The sequence below is a fragment of the Pleurodeles waltl genome, chromosome 6 (genome assembly GCF_031143425.1).
Source record: "Pleurodeles waltl isolate 20211129_DDA chromosome 6, aPleWal1.hap1.20221129, whole genome shotgun sequence".
NCBI classification, from domain to species: domain Eukaryota; kingdom Metazoa; phylum Chordata; class Amphibia; order Caudata; family Salamandridae; genus Pleurodeles; species Pleurodeles waltl.
In genome coordinates, this window is record NC_090445.1 from 106,782,596 (window position 1) to 106,807,711 (window position 25,116).

The 25,116-nt window shown below is 42.4% G+C and overlaps 1 protein-coding gene across 5 annotated transcripts in view; it reads left to right on the plus strand.

Annotated features, from left to right (window-relative positions):
* The window catches only part of CACNB1 (calcium voltage-gated channel auxiliary subunit beta 1), a 335,868-nt gene that overhangs the window by 303,687 nt on the left and 7,065 nt on the right, over positions 1–25,116 (plus strand). For 4 of the 5 annotated variants that reach the window (XM_069237464.1, XM_069237466.1, XM_069237465.1 and 1 more), the window contains 3 exons: positions 2,872–3,023; positions 11,275–11,370; positions 13,107–13,292. In XM_069237464.1, the coding sequence (XP_069093565.1) occupies positions 2,872–3,023; positions 11,275–11,370; positions 13,107–13,292 (434 nt within the window). Of the gene's footprint in view, positions 1–2,871; positions 3,024–11,274; positions 11,371–13,106; positions 13,953–25,116 lie in introns of those variants that run through there. The other variant, XM_069237468.1, reaches the window with a different exon arrangement.

Genomic DNA, 25,116 nt, shown 5'->3' on the forward strand with positions numbered 1-25,116 from the left:
AAAGCCGACCAACTGTTTATAGAATATGGTGGTATTAGGAAACGTTTTCCTGTATCCAAACAGACTATTGCCAGATGGATTAGATTAGCTATACAATTTTGCCACTTGCAGGCTGGGAAGCCATTACAAGACAAAGTTAAAGACCATTCCACCAGGGCTATTCCAAATCTACAGCTCTTTTTGTTGGGGTACCTATCCACCATATCTGCCGTGCAGCGATGTGGTCCAGTAGACACACATTTACGAAGCATTATTGTCTGGATGAGATGCATAAGGCTGATGTGGCAGTTGGACAGGCAGTCCTAGATATCTGTTTCATTAAGGGGAGCCTCTTTTATTTTTGCCCACCATCCGCTAAATGTATGCTACAATGACATTAGTATTATTAGTATTATTATTATGATTATTACTACTACTATTATACTTTCGAGTATTGCTTGTTATTCTGATTCAAGCATGTGAATCTATGAAAGATCCAATATTGGAGAAGAAAATTAGTTACATCCCTTTAACTGTGGCTCTCCAGTATTGGTATCTTTCATAGATTCACATGTGATGCACCCTCTTCCCCTTGGAGGCTCTCCTCAGACTTACAAATAATTATTTCACACTTGTACTAGAAACTCTGAAGGATTCAGCCTCTGCTGGGAGTGTTCTGGAGGGTGCTGTTGCCTGATTGGTTGTGGTTCAGGTTTGGTTCTTTTTAAAAAAAGAACATAAATAGGCTGTGACAGTGACTGTTCATTGCCATTATGGCCTATGGAAGTGCACCTACTGTTTTATTAAAGATACTGACAACAGAGATGATTCAAGCATGTGAATCTATGAAAGGTACCAATACTGAAGATCCACAGTTACAGGTAAGTAATTTTAAAATATAGAAATTTGATATATGCTAATAACTTTGGCACCGTTTGATGAATCTCCACGAAACTTTTCGAAAACTGCCTTGTCCCAAAAAGCTAAATTCCCATGTATTTTTGATAGACTTCTTTAAGAGCCACTACTGCAAAAACTGCTGAACAGAATTATACCAAATTTGGCTGGGAGCTAGATCTTTGTCCCCATATTGTGCTTTTTGTGATTAGGTGTAAATCCGTTTTTGAGACATTAAGGGTTAAAAATATTATGTATGTATCTGGACGGGTGGGTCCGCGGGAGGCTCACGGGAGTGCTAATTTAAAAATAGAGCATTCTTATTGGCCCAGGGAGCTTTACTTTTCTCTTAGGCCAGTTCGCTCCCGCAGGAGTCAGACTCCAGTGGGAGCAAGTGATTTGATTGACTGCCTGCAATATGAGAAACATGTTGATGGCAGACCTTACATTCTTGAAGACTTAGGGGGTTATTCCAACTTTGGAGGAGGTGGTAATCCGTCCCAAATGTGACGGATTTACCACCAGCCGTATTACGAGTTCCATAGGATATAATGGACTCGTAATACGGCTGGTGGTATATCCGTCACTTTACCGTCACTTTTGGGACGGATTACCACTTCCTCCAAAGTTGGAATAACCCCCTTAGTCCTATGTCCTGAAGTAAAGAAAAAAATGATAAAAGGAGCGAGGACTCTCATTGGCTGCTAGCAACCTCACAAAAATCTTGCTGACATCCATTACAGGACGCGGGGACTTAGTCCTCTCTCCTAAACTTTAAAAAAAGATATAGGGAGGCTGGGTAGGGATACCCTGGCCTCATCGAGGAGGACCCAGAGGGAGATGTTATCAGTAATGTCATAAATTATATCACAGAAAGTCATGAGTGAATAAATATGTCAGGTCACGAGCAGTGCATGGCGGGGGCGCAAGTTATGGTTAGCTCTGATAACTATTAACTGGTGAATTTCTGTTAAAACGTTAATGTCACTGACAAATTCACATAACTATAACTTTACTTCAACGTTTGTTTGTTTTTTCAGTGAATTTGTAAGGTTTTTTATAAAAAACAAAAACAGATCTTTTTCACACCTAACTATAACATTACATTAACCTTTGTTTTTTCAGTGACTATATATACATATATGTGCGTATTTATACATATATATATATATATATATATATATATATATATATATATATATTCATGCATAATTTATATAGGGATTTAGGGTTTAGGATTATGAGTTATTCAGGAGTAGGAGTTGCTCAGAGTTAAGGGGAACATTTAGTTTTTTGGGGAGTGCTGGCATATAAAGTTTTATGTTTTCTTAAGGTTAACAAATGTTTTTTATGGGTGAATGGGATTTTTAGGGTTCAGGCATTCAAGCATGGTAGAGCATTTCTGGGGTAATTGGTGTTTAGGGTAATTTGAAATTTGAAATAATAATTATTATCATTTTATTATTATTACATATATGTATTACATTACTTTGCAGTCTTACTGTTAGGAAAGGAAAATTAAAAAGTGTATACAATGTACTTTTAAATATATATTTAAAATACACTTGTGTTTAATGATGCAAAGTAAAGGCGCTCCCAAAGTTTCTGCTGCAATGTGATGACTTCTGATTTAAAGCTATGCGAAGTAACAAGCTATATTCTGGGTTTGGGGTACCTGAGCAGTGAATCTATAGACAAGAAATGTACAGAGATGTATCACTGAGTTGTAAGTCGATAGGCTGTGAGACTGCAGTTAATGAATCCATCAGACATTAGTCTGGAATGTACGCTAGTGAGTCTTTGGCTCACTCTTCAGTTCTATTCTTATCACCTCACCCTACCCTGAGGCATGGAAGTATTTGGTTTCTTGGTTTGGATTACATGAAATGGGGTCAGAAAAACCATTGATTGCCTACCATTTGAATACCTTTATGTATGTTTAAGTAGCTCCCTAACGTTTGTCTTTGTCCCAACATTCCCTTCCCTTACCCCCAGCCGAGGTGCAGAGTGAGATAGAGCGGATATTTGAGCTGGCGAGGACCCTGCAGCTGGTGGCCCTCGATGCAGATACCATTAACCACCCAGCTCAGCTTGCCAAGACCTCGCTGGCCCCCATCATCGTCTACATCAAGATCACATCACCCAAGGTAAGGAGGTCGGGTGGAGGTTTGACAGGCCGGGAGGAAAGCGGTATCGCAAACCACTCAGCACAGCTAATACTTTGCTGATACACATGAATATCAACGTTAGGATCACATCGACAATGAGAGGTTCAGCAAGGGGATCACAATTATCCAAAGATAAGGTGCATGAGGCGGACCCAGACACACAAGATGAGGACCTGCCAAGCACATGTTCACGTTGGAAACAGTGAGGGTCTGCAGGTTGGTTTATACAGGGGCAGTCACCTACACTGAGAGGATGGTAGCATGTCCCTGGTGTCACACATTTCAATCACCGGACACACATATGCAGAACTTGATACTGCAATCATTGTGAGTCTTAATATAATATCACACAGGGTGGTTTAAGAATATTTTTCCCAGTGGGGTCAAGTCAGCATAGAGGTAGCAGTTCATCATGGTGTCTCTCTTCATTTGGGGCAGGGAACATTTCCCTGGTCCCAATAAGGTGAGTCTTCTTTTCTCGTACAAGGGCTGGTATGTGTGTGTTTGTGCTTATGTAGCTCAAGTCTCTCTGGGCAGTGCTGTACATTATGACAGGTGCTCGGAGAAGATGCAAGATCGTGTTCACCAAGTGTTAGTTTCCTTCCAATTGTGTAGTTATTTTACTTATTTCCAATTACTTCTCACATACATACATATTTAGGTACAGGTAGATTAAGTGATTTTCCCAGTTAAGTGCCTAGACCATGATTTGAACCCAGGTTCTAAAGTCAGCAACTAAGCTCATTCTACAACAGTCGGTGCAGAACTATGGAAGGCAGTTGGTTCATTTTGGAAGAATGGAAGCAGTTTGCGTCTTAGTCACTTTTCATGCACATCGAATTCTGGACCCAAGAAAAGCTTTAGAGCCCACCTTGTGGGTGAGTGTAGTTTAGAGGTGCTTAAAGTTCAGAGGCATGAAGTTCAGAGAAAAGTGAATTTTTATGCAAGACTGAAAGGAGAAAAATACAAGGCGTGATGTGAGGCACCTATTGCAGGAGTTGCAGGTGATGCGTTTTTACAAGCACAGAGATAGACTTTCACAGTCTCTGGCAAGCACAGGTACTAACCAACTTGCCAACACCAGCGGGAAAGATAAATAGGCTCGGATCCTACACCTCCCAAGACTTATCTGTAGCTAAGGTGAATTGGATAACAATCATTCCTGTCAGAGAGTGCAGAACTACATTTATTAGTGGGTTCTGGAGCCTCTTGTCCCAAAAGATGGACACACAAAAGAAATCACACTATTGGCTTGATTCACAGACTGCATTTTATAGTATGTAGTGTAGTACTACAGCAGTACTACTTACTGCAAAACACAGTTCACAAACCTACGAGTGTAAATCTCCAAGGCTGCCCCTCATATTTTTTCTATAGGGAAATGCTCACACATATACGTTTACTACTTAATAGTAAATGTGGAAGGAACCCAGGAGAGTGGCTGAAAGAAGGGGCATACCCACTATGAAATTGGAGCAGTTTAGGGAGTGGTAGTAAGGAGAGATTTAGGGAGGAACATGCACGCACCCACAAAAGTGTAAGCCCATTGCTATTCACAAACTACATTTCTAAAGTTACCTCAGCCAAAAATGACACAAATCAGCTCTCCCTAGAAGAAGGGGGAAAAGTTTAAAAAAATAAGTTGAAATAAATGAGTAAAAATATGTTTATGATAAACATCAATGTGAGTATTATGTTGATATGTTTATTTAAAATGTGGAACAAATAAAATGCTACAGCACTATTCACCTATTTTTGAATTAACTATTTCACATTAAATTAAATAACCATTCACAAAAAATATTTTTTTTAAATTTCCCATCTAAAGTGCACATATATATATATATATATATATATATATATATATATATATATATATATGTTCGATGGCATGTTTAGCTGCAGATACATATGCTGTGCACATCCCGCCATCTAGTGTTGGGCTCGGAGTGTTACAAGTTGTTTTTCTTCGAAGAAGTCTTTTCGAGTCACGAGATCGAGGGACTCCTCCCCTTTCGGCTCCATTGCGCATGGGCGTCGACTCCATCTTAGATTGTTTTCTTTACGCCATCGGGTTCGGACGTGTTCCTCTTCGCTCCGTGTTTCGGTTCGGAAAGTTAGTTAAAACTCGGAAAATTCGACGGTATTGTTTGCGTTCGGTATCGGGTTAGTTACAACAGATCGACACCGAATTTTGAAGAGCTCCGGTGGCCCTTCGGGGTTTTCGATTCCCCGGCGGGGCCTGGTCGGCCCGACCTCGTGCGTCTTCAAGGCTAATGGAACGGACCCCATTCCGCTTCTGCCCCGAATGTCACAACAAGTATCCTTACACAGATCAGCATCTGGTCTGTAATTTGTGTTTGTCTCCCGAACACAAAGAGGATACCTGTGAGGCCTGTCGAGCGTTTCGGTCGAGGAAAATGCTAAGAGACCGAAGAGCAAGAAGACTACAAATGGCGTTGGGGCCGGCAGGACAACAACAACACTTGGAAGAAGAATAAACCTTCTCCATCGCGGATTCGGACTTGGATGAGGTCGATCCCGAACAGACGCCGAAAACCGTGAGTAAGACGTCACTGCACAAAACTCACGTAAAATTCACAAAAGCCCAGGGGACGCCACCGCCAACAGGCCATGGCTTAACCCGAAATTTAGGTGACCGACCATCGGCACCGAAAAAGGGCACGCATGTGTCGAAGTCATCCGACTCCGGTCGAGATACCGGCACAGAACAGACTCGACCTCAAGACACTGGGTCAGAGCAATCTCGACACCGAGAGGGTGGCACCGAAATGAGACGGCACCGAGACATCGGAACACTGAAAGGCAAAAAAGTGTCTTCGGAGCCAAAAAAGACGGTCGAAAAGGTTTCGATACCGAAACATCCGGCCTAGGAGCCGAAACCAAGTTCCTACACAGAGGAACAGGGCCTGTCCTCACAGATGCAAGGACACAGATTCGGACTGGAGCTAGAGGCAGGGGAGCCAGATTACACTCAAAGGAGGCTCCACATTCAGAAGGACACAGGAAAGATCAGTACTCTCCCTCCAATACGAATTAAAAGGAAACTTGCCTTCCAAGAGAAAGACAAGCAACCACAAGCAAAGGTGGCAAAACAAATAACTCTGCCACCATCACCACAACGCTCACCACAACCATCACCGATAACCACTCCACCAATGATGCAGTCTCCAACTCATACAGGAATGAGTCAGGATGATCCTGACGCATGAGATCTTTATGATGCGCCTGTATCAGATAACAGTCCCGACTGTTATCCAGCGAGACCGTCACCACCTGAGGACAGTACTGCCTACACACAGGTGGTGTCAAGAGGAGCTGCGTTTCACAATGTCACCCTGCACGCAGAACCAATAGAGGATGACTTTCTGTTTAATACACTGTTGAGCACACATAGCCAGTACCAGAGTCTCCCTATGTTACCGGGAATGCTGAAACACTCAAAACAAGTGTTTCAGGAGCCTGTGAAAGGCAGGGCCATTACTCCAAGGGTGGAGAAAAAGTACAAACCGCCACCAACAGACCCTATGTACATCACGCTGCAATTAACACCAGACTCAGTGGTTGTAGGGGCAGCTCGCAAAAGGGCGAACTCACACACCTCGGGAGATGCACCACCATCAGACAAGGAAAGTCGCAAGTTCGACGCAGCGGGGAAAAGGGTCGCGACACAGGCAGCCAACCAATGGTGCATTGCCAACTCACAGGCCTTGCTGGCTAGATATGATAGGGCTCATTGGGACGAAATGCAACATTTCATAGAACACCTACCCAAAGAGTTCCAAAAGAGAGCACAACAAGTGGTGGAAGAAGGCCAGAGTATCTCTAACAATCAGATACGGTCAGCAATGGATGCAGCAGACACAGCTGCTAGGACTGTAAATACAGCAGTCACCATATGGAGACACGCATGGCTACGCACCTCAGGATTCAAGCCGGAAATTCAACAGGCGGTGCTGAATATGCCTTTTAACGGACAGCAGTTGTTTGGGCCGGAGGTGGACACTGCTATCGAAAAACATAAAAAGGACACAGATACGGCCAAAGCCATGGGCGCAATCTACTCCCCACAGAGCAGAGGCACATTTTGTAAATCACAGTTTAGAGGGGGGTTTCGGGGACAGAGCACAGAACCCTCAACCTCACAAACAAGACCCACTTACCAGAGTCAATATCAGAGGGGACGTTTTCGGGGGCAATACAGAGGGGGACAATTCCCAAAAAATAGAGGGAAGTTCCAGAGTCCCAAAACACCACAAAATAAACAGTGACTTCAACATCACAAATCCCCAACACATAACACCAGCGGGGGGAGACTAACCAATTTTTACAAAAACTGGGAGGAAATAACAACAGACACGTGGGTCCTAGCCATTATCCAACATGGTTATTGCATAGAATTTCTACAATTCCCTCCAAATGTCACACCGAAAACACACACCATGTCCAAACAACACATGGATCTATTACAACTAGAGGTCCAAGCGTTGTTACAAAAAGATGCAATAGAGCTAGTACCAATTCATCAGAAAGGAACAGGAGTTTACTCCCTGTACTTTCTCATACACAAAAAAGACAAAACTCTAAGACCCATATTAGATCTCAGAACATTAAACATCTACATCAAATCAGATCACTTTCACATGGTGACACTGCAAGACGTGATCCCATTGCTCAAACAACAAGACTACATGACAACACTAGACCTCAAGGATGCGTATTTCCATATACCTATACATCCTTCTCACAGAAAGTACTTAAGGTTTGTAATCCAAGGGGTACATTACCAGTTCAAAGTGTTGCCATTCGGAATAACAACAGCGCCAAGAGTTTTTACAAAATGCCTGGCCGTAGTGGCAGCCCATATCAGAAGGCAACAAATACATGTGTTCCCGTACCTAGACGATTGGTTAATCAAAACCAATACGTAAGAACGGTGTTCCCAACACACAAAGTATGTCATAGAAACCCTTCACAAGCTAGGTTTCTCACTCAACTACAACAAATCACACCTACAGCCGTGTCCGATACAACAGTACTTAGGAGCAACAATCAACACAACAAAAGGGATTGCCACTCCAAGTCCACAAAGGGTACAGGCATTCCAAAACGTAATACAAGCCATGCACCCAAAACAAAAGTGCCAGGTAAAATTAGTGATGAAGTTACTAGGCATAATGTCCTCATGCATAGCCATTGTCCCAAACACAAGATTACACATGCGGCCCTTACAGCAGTGCCTAGCATCACAATGGTCACAAGCACAGGGTCAACTTCAAGATCTAGTGTTGAAAGACCGCCAAACATACACCTCACTTCAATGGTGGAACACTATAAACTTAAACAAAGGGTGGCCTTTTCAAGACCCAGTGCCTCAATACGTAATCACAACAGATGCTTCCATGATAGGGTCGAGAGCACACCTCAACGAACACAGCATCCAAGGACAATGGGACACTCAGCAGAGACAGCTTCATATAAATCACTTAGAACTACTAGCAGTATTTCTAGCGTTGAAAGCATTTCAACCTATAATAACCCACAAACACATTCTTGTCAAAACAGACAACATCACAACAATGTATTCTCAGAACTGACAGGGAGGGACACACTCGACACAGTTGTGTCTCTTAGCACAAAAGATGTGGCATTGGGAGAGTCACAACCACATTCGCCTAATAAGCGCAGTTCATACCAGGAATTCAAAACCAGTTAGCCGACAATCTCTCTCGGGATCACCAACAGATCCACGAATGGGAAATTCATCCCCAAATACTAAAGACTTACTTCCAAAGATGGGGAACACCGCAAATAGACTTATTTGCAACAAAAGAAAACGCAAAATGCCAAAACTTCGCATCCAGGTACCCACAGGCTCACTCTCAAGGCAATGCGTTATGGATGAGTTGGTCAGGGATATTTGCATACACTTTTCCCCCTCTCCCACTCCTTCCATATCTAGTAAACAAATTGAGTCAAAACAAACTCATACTAATAGCACCAACTTGGGCACGACAACCTTGGTACACAACACTACTAGACCTCTCAGTAGTGCCTCATATCAAACTGACAAACAGACCAGATCTGTTAACTCAACACAAACAACAGATCAGACACCCAAATCCAGCATCGCTGAATCTAGCAATTTGGCTCCTGAAATCTTAGAATTCGGACACCTAGACCTTACACAAGAATGTATGGAGTCATAAAACAAGCTAGAAAACCAACCACAAGACATTGCTACGCAAATAAGTGGAAAAGATTCGTTTATTACTGCAATAATAATCAAATTCAACCATTACACGCATCTGCTAAAAATATCGTAAGCTACCTACTTCACTTACAAAAGTCAAAGTTAGCTTTTTCATCCATAAAAATACATCTCACTGCAATTTCAGCTTATCTGCAAATTACACACTCAACTTCATTATTCAGAATCCCAGTCATAAAAGAATTTATGGAGGGTCTGAAAAGAATTATCCCACCAAGAACACCACCAGTTCCTTTGTGGAACCTCAACATTGTATTAACACGACTCATGGGTCCACCTTTTGAACCCATGCACTCATGTGAGATACAATACTTAACATGGAAAGTAGCATTTCTAATAGCTATCACATTTCTCAGAAGAGTAAGTGAAATACAAGCCTTTACCATACAAGAACCCTTTATTCAAATACACAAGCATAAAGTAGTTCTACGAACAAATCCAAAATTCTTACCTAAGGTCATATCACCGTTCCACTTAAATCAAACAGTGGATCTCCCAGTGTTCTTTCCAGAACCAGATTCTGTAGCTGAGAGATCATTACATACATTAGACATCAAAAGGGCACTAATGTACTACATTGATAGAACAAAACAAATTCGCAAAACAAAACAATTGTTTGTTGCTTTCCAAAAACCTCATACAGGGAATCCAATATCCAAACAAGGCATTGCCAGATGGATAGTTAAATGTATTCAAACCTGTTATATAAAAGCAAAAGGAGAACTGCCTATTACACCAAAGGCACACTCAACTAGAAAGAAAGGTGCTACCATGGCCTTGCTATACCAATGACGGAAATCTGTAAGGCAGCCACATGGTCTACGCCTCATACATTTACCAAGCATTACTGCGTGGATGTGTTAACAACACAGCAAGCCACAGTAGGACAAGCAGTATTACGGACTTTATTTCAAACAACTTCAACTCCTACAGGCTGAACCACCGCTTTTGGGGCGATAACTGCTTACTAGTCTATGCACAACATGTGTATCTGCAGCTACACATGCCATCAAACGGAAAATGTCACTTACCCAGTGTACATCTGTTCGTGGCATGAGACGCTGCAGATTCACATGCGCCCTCCCACCTCCCCGGGAGCCTGTAGCCGTTTTAAGTTGAGAAAAGGTCTTGAACATTTGTATATTTGTAAATATATCACTTTTAACCATATTATGTACATACATATTTACTCCATTGCATGGGCACTATTACTATATACACAACTCCTACCTCACCCTCTACGGGGAAAACAGTCTAAGATGGAGTTGATGCCCATGTGCAATGGAGCCGAAAGGGGAGGAGTCCGTCGATCTCGTGACTCGAAAAGACTTCTTCGAAGAAAAACAATTTGTAACACTCCGAGCCCAACACTAGATGGCGGGATGTGCACAGCATGTGAATCTGCAGCGTCTCATGCCACGAACAGATGTACACTGGGTAAGTGACCTTTTCCATATATATATATATATATATATATATATATATATATATATATATATATATATATAGTTAGTCAAACATATGTATCTAATTAATAATTTAAAAGCATGTAATTTTCTTTTTTTTAATAAACTCACAAAACGCTATTAAACTATTTTATTGTAAAATAATATTTGTTTTTTAAATTATGTTTGCACTTTCAATATTATTATATATATATATATATATATATATATAAATATATATATATATATACATATACACATTATATACATGGAAAACACTGGAATTGGAACAATAATAAGCAAACCATGCATTTGTAATAAATGCCACGGAGTGGCCTCGAGCAGAAAAAATTCAAAGCACATTACCCCCTCGGATTGATAGGGAATATTTCTAGCAAAGCACATGACACATGTAGATGGTGATAGGTGGAAAGAGAGTGAATAGAAGCACTGAAGCCCACCCGCTCAGGCCACTGTCCTTTGTTATGTACAGGTGCTCCACAGGCTTATCAAATCTCGAGGGAAGTCCCAGGCCAAGCACCTCAACGTGCAGATGGTTGCAGCGGATAAGTTGGCCCAGTGTCCTCCGGTGAGTAGAGCAGCAGCGCTTGTTGTAACAAGGTGGTGAGCATCAAGTAAAGCTGGAAGGTACAAGAATTTGCACAGATAGCATGCAGAGAGTTGGGTATAATAGAGCAAGACAGAAATCAATAGGGTGGGTGACACCCCCACCTGGACTTCTGGATGTTTAGACTCCTTACAACCTTACTGACTGCTATCTTTTACCCAGCAACACTCACTCAAGACGTTCCACTTTAGCTTAAAAACTTGCTCCTAACCCTCGAAGAATAATGATTATTGGGCTGTACTTTCTGTAGAGAATGTAGGAACTCTGTCTGAGAGACCGGGATCGCCACACTTTAGTCCCTTTTATCAGTGCAGAGTAAGAAGGACAGACCTTCATGGAGATTTGCTGTTGAACAGCCAGCTTCCGCTCCAACATCTGTACTTGGAATCATATTTCCAGGATACTGGATAAAGAACACCAGGAGGACTACAATGGTTCCAGAGAACACTGTCCAATAGGGATGCAGCTGCTCTATAGCTTTTTGTCTACATCTCCGGTGTGGCATCCGTGAGCATCCAGGAAGGCTGACTGCCAAGGAGCCTGTGTGGAAAGCTGCTTGTAAGCTTTCAGGTGTAGTGCTCTGACAAGTGATGGAGGGGTCTGTCTTCGACCAGGTGTCTGACAGTATCAAGAGGCTTTGGAAGTAAGGCAAGAGAAGATGAGGAGAGGAGGGAAGAGAGCGCAGAAGGAGCAGCGAAGGGAGAGCAGAGAGGAGGACAGAGTTGAATGAGGTAAAAAGAGTTGTAAGAGAAGAGCAAAGGGACAGATGGGACAGATAAAAGGGAAAGATGAAGTTCAGAGAGTCAAGCACAGAGAAAGAGAGAGCAGAAAAAAGAAGAGTGGGTAAAGATGAGAAACTAGAATCAACAGGGTGGACAGATGAAATGGAAATGATAACCAGGATTTGAGAGAAGGAAGGAAAGAAGAGGACTAGGGACTGAACAACTAAAAAGGTAAGAAGATGAGCGAGTACAGAAAAGAATGAGTCATGAGTAGGAAACAATGGGGAAGTGGGATAGAGATGGAGGATTGGTGAGTCGATAAGGACGATGGCGAGGAGTGGGAAAGGGGGGAAAGAATGGAATGGCGAAAAAAGTACAATAGAGGAAGCAGTGTTAGGAAGGAGCTGGGGAAATGGAGAGATGGGGGAAAGAGGAGTGAGAAATGAGAGGATGAACAGGGGGGACACCATGACATGCAGATGAAAAAAGAAAAGTACTATAATGGAGTAAAATACGCATGGCATTTAGAACCATGCCACTATGTGCCACCCTTCGGGAATCTCATGATGCAGTGTGAAAAACTGGGTGTCCAGAGATCCTGCTCAGATACTATTTAAATAGAAAACTAAATGGCAGGAGGAGAGGCTGGCATTTTAGAACTTCTGTGATGTCTTCCTCAGGGTCTTCATCCCAATAACGTGGCTGGCCACTGAACATTTTAGACTGTAAGTTATGAGTGCGGTAGTCGTGTTTGAGAAGCATATGCCTTCATCGATGAAACATCCATTTGCAAGTGGCATATACCAGTATGAATGAGATATCTCTATATGTGTGCGACATGGTATGTGTGTCATATGGAACCTATATTGGGAACTATCCCTGTCTGAGTGACGAACCCTATTGGTCTGCCACATTTAAGGTACTTGCTGACATACTAACCCTCTGATGTCAAATTCATGTTTTTTTTCCATGCAGGAAATGTTTGACATCATTCTGGATGAGAACCAGTTGGAGGACGCCTGCGAACATTTGGCCGAATACCTGGAAGCATACTGGAAAGCCACGCACCCCCCCAGCAGCAACCCCCCAAACCCACTCCTGAACCGCACTATGGCTACTGCCGCCCTGGCCTCCAGCCCTGCCCCTGTCTCCAACCTCCAGGTACAGGTGCTGACCTCCCTCAAGCGCAACCTGGGCTTCTGGAGTGGGCGGGGAGACCAGGAGCAGGAGGAGCATGCAGTGTGAGGGGGTTGGAAGAGCAAGCTGTACAGTGGGGAGGAGCACGCTAGAGAGAGGTTAAGTGAGCTAAAGGAACCAACATAAGGCTTTACTGCACCACCTTTTTAACCAGGAGAATCACTTTCCCAAAACATCGAATGACCTGAGACGCGCTTAGCCAGGCAGTGGGCGCCATTCGTGAACGTTAGGCAATAGGGTAGTGCAGTTCCTTAAGGTTATCCTATGGAATTGCACTGATCCTTGCAGAAGGCCAATGACATGATTTCATTCATGAAGGCTAGTTGATTTCAGTGACTGTTCTTTTGGGCAAACAAAGCATTTTGCTCAATTCCTTAATTTTATATATTGAAACAACTACATTACATAGGGCTAGTCAGTGGAATGACTCCATTTCTCAGAGTACCACACAATACCTTACAGAAAGGTGTCGCTTCAGAACGATGTGTTTTGATACAGAGTTGTTTTTGCAAAGACAACCTAATTACGAAAAAGAAATGAAAAAACATGCTTAGCTCCCTTGCGTTGTGGTTTGGATGTACTGTACCCCTTGTTGAGCGAAAAAAGAGAATGTTTTGAACAATGCCTTTCTTTTTGCGTTTTCCTTTGAAAAATTATTTCAACACTAAGACTCCGTGTTTTGTTATCTGTCCTTGGGCCATGTTTCTGGCTCTGTCTGAGGCAAAGTTATAGCCTTCAGCAAAAAACCTCCTAAGTAATCTCTAGGATAGCCTACAACTAAGTGGCTTCCGTGGCAAAGCTGCTTCTGCAAAGTAGGTAGCTTTGGAAAGCCCTAAGGCACTTTTATAAGACAAAACTCATATTGAAACTACTGAAAGGACACATTTTTAAGCCTGTTTCTGGGACCCTACCGACAGCCGCATGGGAAAATATGGATGGTAAAAACATACGTTGTAAACCAAACGTTTTAGAGTAAAGACTACTAGACTATAAAACTTGCATAAACAGCTCCTTTGAACACGTTTGACCTGCACCTAAACTCAACTATGCTAGGATCATACTCGGAATACTAAATTACCCTTTCTAGTTTGGTTGAATATAGGAATTAATTACAGGTGTATATTTTTTGTGGGGTGAGATTTATATAAGGCCGAGAGTTTGGCACTCTATATTTTGGAGTATATGTATTGGCAAACTGTATTTTGAGAGTCTCTATTTTCATGCGAATCCCATATGAACAGAAAATATATACCTGTATGCCTATGAAAGGTCCTCAATCCTCCATTTAAGGTGTGCTTCTGAAGGGGTGCAGGATTGCATATTTGACAAGATAGCGTAAGACTTGGAAATTTGTGCTGAAAACATAGGGTATTCTGTCATTTTCAAGAAGTACCTTCACTGGCAAAATGTACATTTCATTACTCCACTGAAGATCCATTTTCGATCAACATTAGGTTACAGAAAACTGCTTTGTCTTTGAAAATTGCCTTTATTGTATGTTGCACCAACCTTGTCTTGGAGCACAGTGCTAACACACACACACATATACACACACACACACACACACATATTTTGAAAAAGGAGGGTAACTGTAGAACCCAAGAAGTATGTGTATATATTAAAAGATGAAGGGCACAATGTATTTAAAAGTGAAATGAACTTAAGCATTGGTAACACAAGCGTATAGACACGCTGTCCAAAGGCAGGCTGTCGGCATGCACCGAACCGCACTCCATTTGAGGAACTGCCTTACTGCTTTTCCCGTTCCATATGCATAGAATCCTGTTAGCCACATGAAAGCTAAAGGCACCAGTACTTACATCATTTGCTTCAGTGTTTATTTTTCATCTGCATACAGTCTAATTTAAGCACCTTGGCTACTGTGGAGTTTCGTTCACAAGAGCAAACGCCATGTTGTTTCAACAATGTTTTCCCTCACCAATCGTGATCAATGGGCATAAAAGAATGTTCGTGGCATATGTAGCTATAGATACATATGCTGTGCATACTTCCACCATCTAGTGTTGGGCTGGGAGCTGTACAACTTGTTTTTCGTCTAGACATGTCTTTTCGAGTCACAGGACTTAGTGATTCCACCTTCTAGTGGTAATGCACCTGGGCATCGGCTCCCCTATTAGATTGGTTTTCCTTCTGCCGTCTGGTTCAGATGTGTTCAACTGAGCTTCAGTTCAACGTTCCATGGTGTTCTCACCGGGCCTTCAGATCCATTCTTAGTTTGTTCTTTAAAACAATCACGCTCTTTCTCAGTATCCACTGCTGTGTTCCTTCCACTTTCTTGATTCAAACCACGAGAGTCGAGAGGCTGTTGACTGACATGGAGACATCCCACTGGGAGAATTCAGGTCTTGCCTACACTTCCATTCGATACACCTGGTGGCTATAGCTGCCTACTTGCAAAATAGACAGTATGTTTCATTGTTTAGAATCACAGTCATTACAGCCTTTAAGGAAGGCCTGAAAAGGGCTATTCCACCTCAAATGCCTCCTGCTTCTGTGTGGAACCCCAATGTAGTCCTTACAAGGCTCATGGGCCCGCCTTTTGAACCCCTTCACTTCTTTCCATTGAAGTTAATTTCCTGCAAGGTGGCTTTCATTGTATAACCATATCTTCCCTCAGGCGGCTTAGCAGAATTCATGCTGCTACCTTGGAGGAGCCTTTCTTCCAGGTACATCACAATAGTTTGGCCCTCAGGACCAATCCAATATTAATCCCTAAGGTACTCTCTAGTTTTCACATTAACCAGACAGTCAAGCTCCCAGTTTTTTTTCCACAGCCAGAGACTGTGGCGGAGCGTGCTCTACATACTCTAGATATCAAGAGAGCATTGATGTACTTCATTGACACAACAAAATCCTTCTATGAAACATAACAGCTTTTAGTGGCATACTGCAAACCACACAAGGGGGTGCTATTTCCAAGGCAAGTGTTGCACGCTAGTTTGTCAAATGCAAAAGCTAAAAGGGTCCTGCCTGTCCCACCCAGACCTCATTCTACTCATAAGAAAGGGGCTTCCATGGCTTTATTAGGTAATATACCATTAGTGGTCCATCTCTCATACATTTACCAAACACTACTTCATGGATGTCCTCTCCAGACAACAAACTAGAGCTGGCCAGGTTGATCTGCCTACACATTTCCAGTCTACTGCAACATCATCAAGCTAAGTCACCACTTTAGGGAGGACTGCTTTACAGTCTGTGCAAAGCATGGGTAGCTACATCTACACATGCAACGAATGGAACGTGTTACCCTGTAAGCACCTCTTTGTGGCATGTATCGATGTAGATTCACATGTGCCTGCCCTTCTCCCTGGTCATCAGTGATTATTGCAGATATTTTCTTCTGTTTTCTTCAATATTTTGCTTTGCATTGTTATCTTTACTGCGTATGTGCTCCATCTCTAATCTCGCCCTCCGTACGGGAAAAAACTGTTTAACAGTGCGTCCGATGCCCATGCGCATTACCACTAGCAGGTGGAGTCACTAGGTCCCTTGACCCAAAAATACTTATTTGGAAGAAAAACAAGTTGTACACGTCCAAGCCCAACACTACATGGTGGAAGTATTCACAGCATGTGAATCTACAGCAATACATGCCACAGATAAATGCTTACAGGGTAGGTAATATTTTCCTTACTGTTTTGCAGTACACAGCATATTTAAACATTGATCGTTGGCTCAATGTGTAATTCACTTTCAGATGTGCAATCTAGAGTTTTGTATTGTCCTTTCAAAATTCCCATGGATTAATTCCTTCACTGTCAATATTTCAAAACCATTTAATTCTAAGTATTTTTGTTTCCTCGTTCACACCACACTGAACAAATGTTGTCACACGTGCACTGTTTACGTCAAGTGTTCATCCATTTCTAGAGTATCATCACTTCAAATTAGTCTATTCATCATTTAAGCACATCAGTTCCACAATCACAGTTCTCAAATTTCAAATCAGCCATATGTTAAACACCATTGCTTTGCAAAAAAAAAAAAAAAAACACTAACACTAACACCAAAAAGGTTAAAAGCTTCAAGCCCTAGCTACTTGACTCAGTGCTCACCAAAAAATATAGGGAAGGGAGAACTCTTCTTTATAAATGTACATGTAACTCCTCATCTCTGTTCAAACCAGGTGGCTCCAATATATACTTTGAGTCTAGTCTTCTTAATGTCCTTATTCTGTCTCCTCCTCTAATGTTAGATGGGACAGAATATATCACAAAGTAAGTCAGGAGGTTGTGATCTCCATCATGTACTGGATGGGTTGTCATGCCATTGGATAACTGGGATTGTTCTTAATAACCCTGCCATTTTGCAGTATATATTTCTATACTGCCAAAATAGTGCTCCCTTTATACGTTTTGGGGCATGGACAATTAAGTATGTGCACCAAGTGGTCACTTCTACAGTTAGAAGACCCTCTGATGCATTTTGCTCTTTTGGAGAAGGGGCATAAAATGTCTTCACTTCCTTCTATTGTTTGCTTGCCTCTGCTGCATTTTTTAAAGCCTAGCATGGGCTTTAGCCAAAGTTGCTTTGAGATTCGAGATACAGCATGATACTGTTGGTAATGGATGAAGCATTTCACAGACATTTGATATGGTGATGGTTGAATTAACAGTGCATAATGTGGCCACTGGTGTAATTTAGGAAACAAGCATACTTAATTGATGGACTGGTTTCAAAATGTCTGCAACAAAGGAATCAATTAATGGACATTTAAAAAAAATGCATAACGTATTTTGCATATTTGAAAGTGAATTATACAATGTGAAAATTATCAATGTTTATATACACGGTTCACTGCAAAAGAGTACTTCTCTTATTTTGATTGATCAATATGTAGGTATTAATTGTTAAAACAAAACATCACTCGCTATTGTGAACAAGGCTTCATATTAGCTGAAACGTGTTATCTGGCTGTGTGCGGGCAAAAAGTAAACGAACACTGAAGCAAGCACTGTGAGTGTCTGGGCTTCTGTCTTTCACTTTGTGTGCAAATAGGTGCAAGGGTTAATTGAATGCCCCATTCATTGAAAATTTTAAATCAAACCAAACCTGCTAATCCATAATCAAATATTGAGTCATTGACCCCTTGCAAGAAAATTCAGGAGCTCTTTACCAGCATCAATTAAAAATAGAGGTCCTTTTTGGAAGTTAAAATAGCGCTTGCAGACCACCCCTTCTTACTCTTACCCATTGATGCTGCCAGTGAGATAACCCTGTTGTGTTGGGTTTGACATTCCATCATCTCTTTCTAAGGCTGGCAAAGTCTCTGTTGCTATGGTGCTGCTTTAGAACAGTTTGAAACTAGAGAAAGCTAGTCCTAGGGGCACTGGCATTATCAACTTGGAATGGGGAAGTCTGGCTGGCACCTAAGACAATGAAAGGTCACCTCCAATGCTGTACTGGGGTCATCACCTTACATTTTGAGCTGAACAGCTAAGCTGTGGAGGAAGATGTGAGGCATATGCCAATTACCCTGGGGATGTTGGTCCTAGAACTGAAATTAAAAAGCAGCACTGTGCCTGTAGGCTGTGCTGAAGAGGAAGGCAAGCAGACTTGCCAGCATCAGTATCATGAAATCTGCCATATGGTGCAGTCATGTGTTAACCACGGCGCTACTGGTCCCACTTTTCTATACTATCAGGTTCTCTTGCTCTACAGTCTATCTTTAAGGTATTATAAGCTATCATTCTCCCTGGGTTTAGGGTAAACTGCTAGTCCTTCCACATGCACAACAGAAACCATGACACTTCCATCTATCACAGCCACCATGTTTATACCTGGGCAGATCTTCAGTTTCTCGTTTTTTGATTGTATGATGCCATCCTCTCCAGATGCCACATAGATGGCAGTTTCAATCATCACTAATGCATGGTCTCATGAACAGTAAGTCAGAAGTCTCAGTGTTCATGGGTTGCCTGGAAACTCTCCAAAAAGCCACACAGGAACCTTGCATGTTGGATGCACCACTTTTGCACTGTCTGATCTTGCACATCTGGCATCTCACCATGATAGCATAGTTACAGTGGAGTGTTTTTACTCTTGTTCATCCCTGTGTGCTCTTGGTGATGTCCTCTGTGGTCCTGGTTATTGCCTCACTTGAAGACTAGTAAACAGTTTGTTACTTCATCATTGTGTGATGAGACAATGGAAAATAATGCATTTTTCCTTACCCGTTCTGCATTTGTGTGTGCTCATTGTCCTCAATTGACACTGTAAACATTTCTGCATGTCTCTGTATCTTCATTTGTTGGCTATATATCCTATTGCTATTCACAGCACTGTGCGCATAGCTAAGTGATAATATACCATCAATAATTTTACCTGTTTTCTCACCTTCACCTCTTCTGGTGCCCTCAAATGGGCCTAGTCAGTCAGATTACTGCCGAAGAGGGAGAAAAAAAAGCAAGAAAGACTGAAGGCCTCATTACAACCTTGGCGGATGGGATTATTCCGTACTAAAAGTGACAGATATCCCGTCCGCCGTTTTACAAGTTCCATAGAATATAATGGAACTTGTAATAGGGCGGGCAGGATATCCGTCACTTTTGGGACAGAGTAATCCCCTCTGCCAAGGCCATAATGAGGCCTTAAAGGCATTTAGGTTCCTCACTGCTATAAATAACGTTTTGTTCTCCAGTACTGGATCTTTCATAGATTCACATGCTTGAATCATTCCCCGTCATTGAAATGGGAGTTCCACACTAACCTAGAAAGCAGTAGAGTACAACCTGTATATGTCAATGTTAGAGGCATTCACTTTTACAGCTTATTAGTATCATTAAAAATGACTCAAAGTCCATCCAGTCAGGAGACAGCAACCTTTAGAACCCTCACCACAGAGGCTCCAGTCCCTCAGATTTTCTAGTGCACATCATGTGATGGAAGTCTCCCTGAGCTCTTCTCAGTGTATCATTCAAAACAGCTACTTTCAGGAAGATTCTTCTCAGGTCAGATATACTTTTCATCTTATATCAGCCTAAAATTCTCTGACCATGTAAGAATATCCCAAAAATGGTTTGTTTAAGACATGTAAGCCTATGGCAAAAAGAGATTACATTCAGAGGACCCTCATAAAGAGTATATTTACTGTCTCTATCCAGAGGACAAAGTCAAAGACAGTAAAATCTGCCACACTTTCTCCCAGAAATCCCTGAAGGACAACTCTTTTGGTTGCAGAGACTTAAATCAAAGGAACACACGGTTTCTGAAAAAGAGAGTGATAACTCTTCAAAAACTGCAAAATACCACAAACAAGGCCGATCACAGGAGGACAAGCGTTCAGAACAAGCCAAAAAGACCCTTAAAAACTCTCACCATGCACAAAGTAAAAAATATGAGGAGCTTTTGTCAAAGCAAATAAAAGATTCCTTCAAGGTCTTTTCAGCCTACAACACCAGTTGTGAAGGACGTTTCTCTCAGAAAAACTTAAAAATCGCTTACTTTATCTAAAAAGACTGTGTTAAAAAATTTAAGTTTCTTCATCGTCAATGACAGCGTAGTTGAAGACATCCATCACGATGACATTTATTACTGCGGCATCACCGATGATAATTTCCTTGTCTCCACTAGCATCAATGACCATAATATCCTGCAAATGAACATCATCTGCATCGTCAACAAAGAAACCGTGTCTCTCTGACATAAAAAAAAACAACTAAGAGATCGGCTACGACCTCAACGACGGACGATGAAACCACCGCCTTCGACTGACTCGACGAGCAAACTGTCAATGGCAGCACCATTGCTGTCAACAAAGGCACCATCGACGCCAGTCCCGTCGAGGAAGGCACCGTCGACTACAGCCCCTCAACAAAAGTACTGTCGACTAGACACTCAACAACAATGATTTCCTCAGTGAGAATACCTGTCACTGATGACACAATAAAGGAACCATCGTCCAGGACGTAAACAACAAAGTCACCGTCAACGGAGACATTAAAGGCACATTTAACACCTTTAATGGCTACTTCAATCATGTCACTCTCTGGAATAGCTACAATGGAATTTATTCTTCCGGAGCACACATACCCTAGTAAAATTTCTCCATTCCTACCAACTCATTTCATAGATGAGGAGTCAGATGATGAAGGCCTCTTTGGCGTGGCTCACAACCCTTCAGAATTACATGTCAAATATCAACATTAGGAAAAAGATGACGACCATTACTATCATGACGGCACATATCTGGATGAACAGACACAAGGACAATATGTTTATTCTCCACTAGGTCATGAGGAGCAAACAGTACAGATGGCACAAGAGTTAATATCCAATCTACAAGACATGCTCAGATTATTATAAACGTTTTCCTGAAGCTGCTGCTTCAGCACCTCCATCGCATCTTCAAACACCTATAAGATCTCCACGCCAAACACCTCTTGCAGTGCCTTCTTTGTCAACTCTACCATTGGCAGATCTACCAGCAGATGACCCTGACACCTCAGAAGGGGATCAAGAAGGAGAGATAAGGGATCAGGGTTCACCCACTACTGAGTGGGATGATTACATAATACTCCTGCCATCTCCGCCTCTACCACCTCTAGTAGACTCGTCACCAGACGATATAGGTGGCGTTCATAATATCATGGAATGAGCAGCGAAGCGCTTCCAATTACCCCTAACCACGAAGCAGGCAGACTGCTTCATGTAGGACTTTAAGGAGCCCATGAAAAAGTTGGTGAAGGCAATACCCATAATAGATTTCATCTGGCAAGAGGGCATTTGCACTATGAAAAATCCAGCCACTGAATCGCAGTCATGCCCAGACTGGACAAAAAATACAAGGCGCCGCATGATGAACCAGCATGCCTAGTGGATCACCCCAAGCCAGACTCAGTTATGAGTCAAGCGGCTCAAAGGCACTCGAAAAACCCTTCTGCACCTATCACTACACCACTGAATAGAGACGGGTGCTGCCTTGACTCCATTGGGAAGCGGTTTTCAATTATGGCAGCACTCACTGTGCGGGCAACTAATTTCCTAGCAACACTATGAAGATTTGACAGGCAAATGTGGTCAGATGTGTACCAATTTATAGACTTTCTGCCTGAAGAATCTAAGGAAGACGCCAGAAAGATTCTCCAGGAGGGAGGGGGGAGAGCGAGCCTCTGCTGAGATAATAGACTGCGCTATTGATATCTCCTAATCCTAAACAGGATTCGGCAGTTAGCAGGAGCAGCTGTACTCAGAAGGCAGGCTTGACTGAAAGTAACATCCTTCAGACCAGAAGTACAGAGCAACATTTTAGACATGCCTTATGATGGCAAAGCATTCTTTGGCAAACCCATTGATGAAGAGGCATTCCTTTCAAGGAGCTATGTGCAGGAGCGCTGTTTCCTACGGAGGAGAATTTCAATTGTATAGGCAGCAATATCCTTCTCAAGGGCACTATGCGCAACAGTACAAACACCTGCCTTCAGCAGCTTACAAACAGCCAACAAGAGGGAAGCAGCCCACCAGAGGGCAAGACACTACAAGGAAACTGACCTTACACCAGTGCTGGCTACCCTCTACACTCACACAAAACATTTCAGGGGTCGTATTTCCCACTTCCTTTATCAATGGTCCTTTATAACAATGGACAAATGGGTTCTGGATGTCATTGCTCGGGGACATACCCTCAAATTCATCAACAAACTATCAAATGTCCCACCCAAAGGACCACCCCCTCCACGTCTAAAACAGCTACGGATGGTAGTTTCTCTTATGATAAAAAAAAGGGAGCAATAAAAAAGGTTCCGAAGTCTCAAAGGAATTGGTTTCTACTCCTGTTTCTTCCTGATTAGGAAGAAGTCAGGAGACTGGCGCCGATCTTAGATCTTCAGAAGCTGAACAAGTATTTTTTTGTATGGTCACCTAACAAGACATCGTACACCTTCTCAATCATAGGGACCAGATGACAGCTCTCGACCCCCGGGATGCATATTTCCACATTCCCATCAATCCCAAACATCGAAAGTACTTACAGTTCCAGGTAGCCGGTGCCCACTACCAGTTCAAGTTCTCCCTTTTGGATTAAAGTCAGCCCCACGTACATTCACCAAATGTCTTACACCTGTGGCAGCTCACCTGAGACAGAAAGAAGTGCAAGTATTCCCATACAGTTAATCAAGTGTCCAATGTCTCAAAAACCACAGCCCATACAAACCTGTCTCTTGTTGTTCAAGAAACCAGGTCTCACAAAGAACATACAAAAGTCATCTCTCACTCCGACAGCAAGGCTAACTTTCCCCGGCACAGTTCTAGACTCCAAAGCAGACAAAGCTTCTATCTCCCGGGAACGACACAAGAAGATCCAGCAATTAGCCCAAAAGCTTGACTGTACAAGTCGCTCCTGGAAATGCTATCCTCCTATATTCGTCTGATCCCAAATTGCAGACTGCACAGGAAGAATTAGACAAGCAGTGGACGGAAGCACAGGGATCTTTCAACGATACCATTCAAATTACCCCAATAATGGTCTCACACGTGCAGTGGTGGGCTCTGAAAGAGAATATATCAAGAGGATTGACGTTTCTACCACAAGTGGCAGACTTTGTCAACACGACAGACGCGTACCTAGAGGGATGGTGCTCTCATCCCCAGGATCTCTCAGCGGGAAATGGTCCACCTCTGAAAATAAACTGTATTTACATTGTCTGGAACTAAAAGCCATAGCTCTAGCTTTGTCTTGCCAGGGTTTGCAGCTCATCCATACTCATCAGAATGGACAAAACACCAGCATGCACTTCTTAAACAAATAGGGAGGAACAAGATCGACAGCCCGATCACAACAAGCACAGGAAATTTGGAAGTGGGCTACACAGGAAAAGATATCACTGAGAGCCGAGTATTTGCCAGGGCCTCGAATCTGCTGGTAGCAGGTTGACTTTAACTTGCCATGAGTGGGAGCTTGACCATCAACTCCTGCAAGACATCGTCACTCGATGTGGCACAGTGAGACTAGACCTATTTGCAACCAGGAACAACCACAAATGCCAGTACTATACAAGCAGGCATCACCAGAAAGGATCGTGGGGGAATGCATTTTTGATTAGATGGTCAAAAATATTTGCAAATGCTCTTCCCCCAGATTCCTTTAATCCCACAGATACTAAGGATAATGAAGAGAGAACCATGCCGGCTCATCCTCATTGCGCCCAGACCTTTCTGGCACACAGAGCTAATGCTACTTTCAGAACAACCCCACATCCAACTGACGCCCAGTAGGACATTGTTAACAGTGAACAAGGGCCAGATACTGCACCCCAATCCGACATCTCTACATTTAATGACTTGGCTCCTAATTACCATGAGATTGTAAAATCCAGACATTCCCACGGATTGTAGAGAAATCCTGGCTAACCCTTCTGACTATTCTGATTCAAGAATGTGAATCTAAAAAAGATCCAATACTGGAAACTACAGTTACAGGTACGTAACTTATTTCCTGCTGAAAACAAACTCAATGTTTTCAGAAGCTAATGTTCAATAAAGTAAAATTGCATTTGATAAAACCAGAAAAGGAGAAAAAAGCTGATACTAAACTTAAAACTAGCCCACACATACTTTTTAATTGAAACTACTGAGAGGAAGAAGGATTCTAAAAATGACACTCAGCAAGATAGTGATAACAGTTAGGGCCAGATGTACGAAATTGTGGGTTTACGAGTCCCAAATAGCACATTTTACTGGTTCATTATTAGGAAATTGCAAACAGTGCTGTACTACAGTGTGTGTTTCACTGTTTGCGATTCCCAGTGGGTCACAAATAGACCTACCT